This window comes from Cryptotermes secundus, unplaced genomic scaffold (genome assembly GCF_002891405.2).
Source record: "Cryptotermes secundus unplaced genomic scaffold, Csec_1.0 scaffold59, whole genome shotgun sequence".
NCBI lineage: Eukaryota > Metazoa > Arthropoda > Insecta > Blattodea > Kalotermitidae > Cryptotermes > Cryptotermes secundus.
In genome coordinates this window covers 6,234-14,731 of record NW_019738348.1, presented here as the reverse complement: position 1 = coordinate 14,731, position 8,498 = coordinate 6,234, and the positions used below count along the sequence as shown (strand labels likewise).

General features: G+C 39.6%; 1 protein-coding gene across 1 annotated transcript in view; it reads right to left on the bottom strand.

Annotated features, from left to right (window-relative positions):
* Window positions 1–7,866, bottom strand: part of LOC111870714 (suppressor of lurcher protein 1) — a gene marked incomplete at its 5' end in the record, with an annotated part of 329,242 nt that extends 321,376 nt beyond the window's left edge. The window contains one exon of the mRNA XM_023863211.1: window positions 7,643–7,866. Within this exon, the coding sequence (XP_023718979.1) occupies window positions 7,643–7,866 (224 nt within the window). The remainder of the gene's footprint in view (window positions 1–7,642) is intronic.
* Between the last annotated feature and the right edge of the window lie 632 nt (window positions 7,867–8,498).

Below are 8,498 nucleotides of genomic sequence, written 5' to 3'. Positions count from 1 at the left end.
GAAACAAGAAAAAAGAGAGAGAGAAGAGAAAGTATGGTGTGGGTGTGGGAGGGGGGGGGTGGCATTTAAGGGAGGGGTGGCAGAAATACTTTCCAGCTTCGATGGTTCCCAGGCTGTGCCCGCTTATCCTTATAGCACAACTAAATTTGGGAGAGGGTAAGGCTACGGGAGGTTAAAAGGGTAAACTGTTAGGATGTGATCTTCATTGTGAGTAGAGGAGAGAGTGCAAGCAGGGCGTTATTGCTTATGACCGAAATTATTTAAATTACATTCTTATCTGGCAGGAAACACATCACTTCTTTCCAACAAAGATCAGTTGATGTTTACTCTAAGAACCATACGAAACACACAAGTACAACCTGTGGGCAGAACACAGAGTTCTGTTATGTCAAAGCAAGTGAATCATATAGAACCAGTAGGCTTATAGGTTAATGCTGTGTTCAAATTCCACGGTTTTTTATTCCAGCAGGCCGAGAGGCACTCATACAAAACAAAAATAAAATTGCGTAGTTAAATATTTTTTAGATAACAAGATTTTAAAAGATGAGATGTAAATAGTTAAGTTGAATACTGGTGACTATCCAAAGTAATGATTTTGGTCCTAATTACCACGAGCTATAAATTACTCTCCTTCTTCCGGTAATTAAATTTCTGAAAAAATTTCAAATTATTTGTTAAGCATTGATGTTGGAAATTTAAATTACGACAACTAACATGTCGAATATATTTTCGAATTTCCTAATATGACAAATCAGCAATAGGCACTCCTACCTGATATGGTCCGCTGAAAATTCCTACCCTACTGGCGAGAGAATTTACATGAAACGAATAATATTATTAAGTAATATTCAGATATTGACAAGATGATGGCAGAAAAGCAACTCCAATCTGATAAGAAGACAGGATACTGGATTCTCACAGCGATGGCCATGAAGAGTTATATCTTCTGGAACATAACGCTGTGAGGTGCAGTAAAATTCAACCTATATTTCAGGGCAATATCGCCTGCTTTCTTCCTTGACTAACAAGTACTCTTCGACCCTTAAGATGGAGATGTTTGTTCCTATGAAACTTCGGCGGACTCGGTATGCTGAGACGGAGCGCCGGGGACCCAGGAGGAGGAGAGAGTATGGAGACGACGACGGAGAATTCGAAATAAGACGAGCAGAAAACCTAAACCGCCAATTGTGATCACTGGGAACTAAGAAGGAGCAGTGATTAATAAACTCCATTTCCGACCAGAAGCCACAGCGCAGTCATTTCATGTGACACGGCGTCATATCCTACAAAACAGAAACCTGCATATTCAAAAGATTTTCTCACATCCATATTATTAAATAAATAAATAAATCGAAACAATATTCACTCAAAATATTAAATTGAACTACATGCAACCAACGGAACATGGGGTAGCGTAGGTTATTGAGGCACTATTTTACAAGCCGTAAGGTCTCGGGTTCGAGTCCCGATGAGGTGGATTTTTTTCATAAGAGGTTAAACCGTTCCATCCAGGGTGAGTAGTAAAGATTTTTCTTATTTCAATTATGATATTGTTAGTGTGACGGACCAGAATGAAACAAATCGGACTTTTTCAATTTAGCTAAGTTTTACAGCAGCATTATGACCCTGGAGTCGATTCAGGAATCTTCATGGGGGGTAAAGGGCGGCCGATGCGTAAGGCTGACAACGTTACCACCATATTTGAGCCGATTGTCTAGAGAAAAGGTGGGAGCCTCGACTCTCACAACCCTAAGGGCTTTCACGGCCTGTTACAGGGATAGCTTTGCCTTTACATGCAAGAAACTTTGCTTAGCACAAGTACATCATGAAGAAGTGTAGTTATTCGACACCAGATCCTTACTGAAGTGCTGATAATTTCTCAGATATTAAGGAACCCGAAGTTACATAGCTGTGTCCAGAAGAGTACAACACCCTACGTTAATGAGTTTAGGCTTGCAAGTCGGTTAAATTTTGGTGTTAATTCAATTACTGTGTTTTTTCACAGTACTCTCATGGTCGATGCTGCTGACTCAGTAATCTACATATTTTTACCCAGGAAACTTATGCAGCATATGCCTCCGAACCTTCAGCTTATAACCAAACCGTGTAACAACCCAAGAAGAGATTTATCAACCAAACTATATTTTATCTGAAGCCAAAAAGAGTACAGTGCACCCCTACTTAATTATAATATTTTAAATATGTCTTTCATCCACATCTTTGTCTCACATCTTCCAAATAAAACTTCGCATTTCCAGCATGCACACCTTCTTGTCTCGTTTCATCTCACCTCTTGTTTCTTTATTTTACTAACTACTGAAATTTATGAAGCTCCTAATTCGGTAAATATTCTCCATTATTTTGCTTGTTTATTTCTGTTATATTAAGACACTTTACTGAGCACTTAGTTCTGAAACACTACCGCCAGTCTATGTTCTTTTCCTGGAATAAGATATTATTTTCTTCTTGTGTAAAAAAAGATAATATTAGATGTACAAAATTTCAGGTAGATACATTTTAACGTGTAGAAGTCGTCAAGGTCAAACATTCTGCATTGATGGGTAGCGCGGTAAATGCATTCACTAAAATGACTTGAATTTCCGTAAGAAATGACGACCTCCTATGAGGGTGTCACAAATTATTACTTCTTAAATATACTTTTGGACTGGAATTTTTATTTTACGGTTACTATTTAACTTAATTTCATATGCTTAAACCAAACAGTTACAGAAGGCACTGCTTAACACATGTTTAACCACATCTCGCATGTGTGGTTTTATGTTACTCCGCAAAGGACAATCTTTTACTATATACGAGTATTTAGCCTGCATAATTATAGTTCTTGATGTGTAACATACCTTTTCCCCTCAGTTTATCTCTCTTTCATTCGAATCCCGCCACAATCATATGTTCTGCTACTTTCCTGATTAGAAGCTTCACCGCAACCCCCCCCCTTCTATGTCTCATAACCTTATCTTCCTTGGACACCCATTACATTAAAATTACATAAAGCTTAGCCTAACTGCGGTCCTTGCACCGCAACCTTCAATGATCTTTTGTGCATTTGCACGATCATTACTCCTAAGTTGTGACGGGGTTAATTTATCCGAGTCAACCGAACACCACGCCTTGAAGACGTACGGTGAAATTAAGGTAGAGCTCCATGTATTCTTTATCTATCACTAGATTAACGAGAACGGTCAGCTGGATACACTAGCAGATTTACTTTCGGGCAAAGAATCTCTAGTGTCCCATGGACAGGAGACTGGGTGGGTCCCAGAACCGGTCTCAGTGCACTGCAGAAGAAAAAATCTCTTACTTCTGTCGGGAAAAGAACCTCTATTCCAACCTGCAGCCTAGTCGTTGTGCCGACTGAGCTGCCCCGGCTCTTACACTCATCACTCCTCCGGTCCTCATCTACCCGCTTGGTCTCATCATTTTGCCTTCAATCTTCGTCTCCCCTCATTTTACTTGTACACTTCTCTTTAAACCTTCACTCTCTCCACACCGTCTGCAATTTTCCATTCCCTATTTTCCTTCACCTCCTATTCTGACGTTCCTTCATCATACTTTCTCTTCCTCTCACTTTCCACGTAAGAGCCTGGATAGCGTAGTCGGTATAGTGACTGGCTATGGGTTGGACGACCAAGGCGTCAGAGTTCGAGTCCTGGTCCGGCCGAGAATCTTTTCTTCTACGCGGAATCCAGACCGGCTCTGGAGCCCACCAAGCAACCTAGCCAATGGGTACCGAGGGCTCTTTCACCGGGTGTAAAGCGGTCAGGGCGTGAAGCTAGCCATTCACCTCTAACTAGTGTCGAGGTCAAGAAAATGATCTATACATCTACTCCCCAGTTAAGCACAGGGACAAATTTACCTTTTTTTTACCTCACTTTCCAAGTAACTTTTCCCATTCCTACTCATACTCATTCCAAACCCTCTCTCTACATCTTTCTTTCTCGTTTCACTTTAATCTGGATCTCTTCTTTACCATTTACTCTCCTTCTTCTCTCAGTTCTTATCGTATCTTCGTTTTTCTTTGTTAACACCTAACCCTGTAACAATTTTTTCCAAACATCTCTCTCCAAACCCCGTCTCACTTACTATCTAATTCGTCACGTGATTCAATTTTGGAGTAATACGATCGCCGATTGCTGAAAATTACACAACATAGAGAACAATTCATCCCCAGTTCCGCCTTATGGTCTGCCTTTATAGTCCTGTGCCTTCTCGTACCGTGTAGCTTCAAGCGATAATAGTGTCTATTAACCAAGCACCTTTGTATACGTTAATCACTTTAATGGTATTGACATGCGCATTTCTGTCTAATAAAACCATATACGGAGTCTCACGAGCTAATGTCGCAAGATTTAGTTCCTATTATCGTTATTACAGATAATATTCTCATTAGAGCTATAATATTTTACATTAAAATTGTGTAGCAGAAATGTAAAAAAAAAGAAAAAAAGAAAAAAACGGTTGTATCACATCCTATGTCCTATAAGAAGGGGAAATATTGTAAAATTTTCACAATGTAATATATAAAATTTTCAAGAAAGACTTTTTATAACAGAATTTTTGTGAAATAACGTCCTGGCATAAGATTATCATTTGTAATAGAAAATTATAGCAGAAACCGAATGTAACATTACCTAAACACAGTGAACAATTCTTACGCAACTGCATTGCTGGCAGCGTAATATCCGATGATACGGAGAATATAAAGGTGTCAACGTATGGGATTCTCTGGAGAATATCTGGTCCCTAGAGGGAAGAAGTACCAGCAGGATACAGAAAATTACACAATGGTGAGCATCCCTGAAACTCAGAGTCATCGCACCACAATTGTGTTCCAGTTCTCTTCTTACAAATTAATTTTTCTAAGAATCACTTCTATACAGGGTTACTCATTCGCTATCGGCGTAAGAATTACCATGATACAATGCACAGTTTATTTGTTGTGAATTTTTAAAATGTTTGACGGACTTATGAATAACCCTGTATTATTGTGCCACCCATGATTGCATCCGGCTTTTACGTTCTCAAATCAAACTTACTACACACATGGCCTACTAATCATTCGGTGCTGCATGCCCTGAGCTTCGCATCCTCATCAAACTAATCCCTCAACAATATGGGGAGAAGCTCGGCCTACTTCGCCTTCCTTCCCTAGGTCTTAATATTCTCAAACATCTACGTCTGTTCCTCTCTCGGAGACTTTAAATCCTTGGAGTAAACCGTGCTTCTGAAGCTAGTAGTTGCTAAACTAGTCAAGTACTTCCCCTTCTTTAATGGAACCCGCCACTGGACCTTATCCTGAATCAGCACGAATCTGTGTTCTCCTCTTAGAGGATTTAGTCCCTGGAGTAGAATTCTACTTTAGAACCCAGAAGTTTCTAAACTAGTCAAGAATCTCACTTTCTTTAAAAGATCTCATCACTGGACCCTATCCTGAACCAGATGGATCCAATCCACATTATCACACCTTATTTCCATATGATTCCTTAAGATTCTTTCTATTTTTGCCTATGTATTTGAAGTTGTGTCGTCTCTTTAGATTTTTCCCCTACATTCTTCTTCTAATTTCTCACTTCCACATGCTCCGCCCATCAACATTATACATTTATGGACTAAATTATATTTCCGGATATTATAGGAAGCTGACGGGAAAGAGATTAATGAAACAACTGAACAGCAGGAAACGTCAAGTTCAAAATAATTTATAGTTGTTTTTAAAATGTAAAGCCGAGTGCTAAGCGATGCACAATAGTTATCATATGGGCGCTTAGTGCCTCAGTCTGGTTGGATAGAATTCATGTTTGTGTAGGCGTATGTGACGCATTTACAGTGTGTAGGCGCAACAGAACAGGAAAACTTTTGTGGTTGTTTTGTACGTACCAGCAAATACCATCGCGTTATTTATACGGCTGCTGGAGTTAGGCAATAAAAACCTTTTAATTGTATCAGTTCGCACAGTTCCGATGGGTGGGTAAGGTCCCTGTGTGAATTTTAATCCTATCACTTCTGGAGAATTAAAGAATTTTAAAGAAAAGGTGCATAAATAATACAATAACCTGTCCGTCTTCTGAATGCTTTGTGTTATGTAGCAAGTGACGGTGATAAGAAGAATTGGATAAATCATATAATTACATTCGTTTGATTGAATGATCTCTCTTAGTGTAGACTTTTACTCTAGTCATATACTACCTACATTTTGTTAGATATAACACCAGTGGTTGAAATTGCTATTCATTTGTTATTTTCAACATAAAAATAAACATTTCTTAAGAATTTGTTCCAAAGTTCGCGACAAATTTCTTCCTCGGTTATATTGTCAAACACAGTGCAAATATTCGACAATATTGCAATATTTATATTATAAAACAATATAATATAAACCAAATTAACGATTTTTTTCGAAGATCTGGCAACAAACAAAATAGCAAGTTCTTACATTAAATGGTGATATTTCCATTTTATCTCAAAATTACGCACTGCGGTCATGTTGATAATGAAATGATAGGGAATTACGATAACTTGGTGAAAAGCTGTCTCCAACTGTGTAATATTAATGCGACATTTCACGAAAATCTGCCACTATATTGAAGCCAAAGAAAGGAATACCTTGGACCCGCCAGTCACACCTTCCTCCATCGTACGCTTCCTTCTCCAGCAGGATTTCCGTTGTTCCCCTCAGACTGCCCAATCATTCTGTTTACGCGGATGTTGGTGTACTTCATGTACTATGGGAAGGAGGATGCGTCATATATATATATATATATATTAGTAAAGTAAACCTTTAAGACATCCTTAAGAAGTTTATTTTATTTTTCTCATGGGTTGAGACTGAATCCACTTGGGATTGCCACTACTGCTTTGGCCTACTGTACCAGCCCCAGACGATAGATGATGATGATGATGATGATGATGATGATGATGATGACTGTGGAGCAATCGGTGAATGCGAACGGACAGGAGAAACCGAAGTACTCGGAGGAAACCTGCCCCAGTGTCACTTTTTCCACCACAAATCCCACATGCCTTCACCTGAACTCGAACCCGGGCCGGCAAGATGGGAAGTCGGCGGCTAACCACCGAAACTATGACAAGGCCTTCGTTAAGAGAGTTACTATATATTTTCATTATACTTCCGGTATACATAGGCTAGTGGGAAAATTAAATATAAACAGGAATTTTATTTGAAGAGGTTCCTAACACAAGGTATGACACCCTGGTTCGAAGAGTAGATGAATTTTAGCGATGACTACATGACAACCTTCACTAACGAAAACGCTCGGGCTGCTTGATATGGGCCAGAGGGCATGAGGGGTACTGCATTTGTAGGCAGAAAATGTAGGAAGATTTAAGCATTATTACTCTCAGCGACAATGAAGCTTATTTCCTCGGACTCATTGCAGTACAATGTCAGAAGGAATATTGAAAAGGAGACAGTCTTTATAGTAATTAAATATGCCAATGCAAGATTAGTATTTCGGGATCTTAGAGAGCAGTACGTCAGCGACTAGTGGCTTTTAAGGAAAGCGAACGCAGATTCAGAAGGCTAGCACAAGTTTATATTTATGCATGGTCCAAACTGCTCCTGTCATCAAGAAATTCACAATTGTATGACCTCGGTTTCACTGACCTGTAGACGGACTGTCACTGGTGATGGAGTCCATTGGTTGGAACTGAAAACTGGCTTTAAAGCCTTGTCCGGGCCACTCGGAGCTCGCCACAAATTCTATGTAAAGGTCTGGTCCGGTGGACAGGACTTCAAGTTCCGACCCCTCGTTGCACAGCACTGTTATAGCAGGTGCTGCTGAACTCCGGCCATCAAACACTTTGATCACATCCGCACGATTCAGGCAGCTGAAACAAGACAATGGAACATCGTCCAGTGTAAGCGCAATCTGTCTTGTCAGTGTACTGTATGGTGCAGATGTGTGTGTGCCACTTCTGACTAATAATGTGGAGGTTAGTAACATTATGCACACCATCATACTGAGTCATGTATCCAATATCTGCGAATTTGTTAGTATCCAACAATAAATCCTTCTCTTCAGCGGACACAAATGTCAGATAGTTGAGAGGCTTCGTTATAAAAGTGTAACTTGAGAAAAGATGCACAGACCTAAAGTGAGGGCAATGGAATAGGACGTGGTTATGAACGGAGAAAAATTGTACAGTCCTTGCCGTATGACAACTGAACCAGAGTGATTGTTACTTTCGAATTTGAGCATCAACATATAAATTTAAATTGATTGCTTAAAGAGAATCTCAGGAAATATTTCTTCGTGGCTTCACAAAATTTGATATCACTCTAAATTACACCCCCGGATTTGGCTACATAATATTCTACTTGGAGATATAATTTTTCGAGAACCAGAAGCCACGTTCTACTGGCCACGGAAGAAACTATATAACAAGTAGTTAGTTAGTTAGTTAGCTAGTTATTGGAGAGGGTGGGTTTCCCCATGCACTTAGACCTATATTGGTCCATT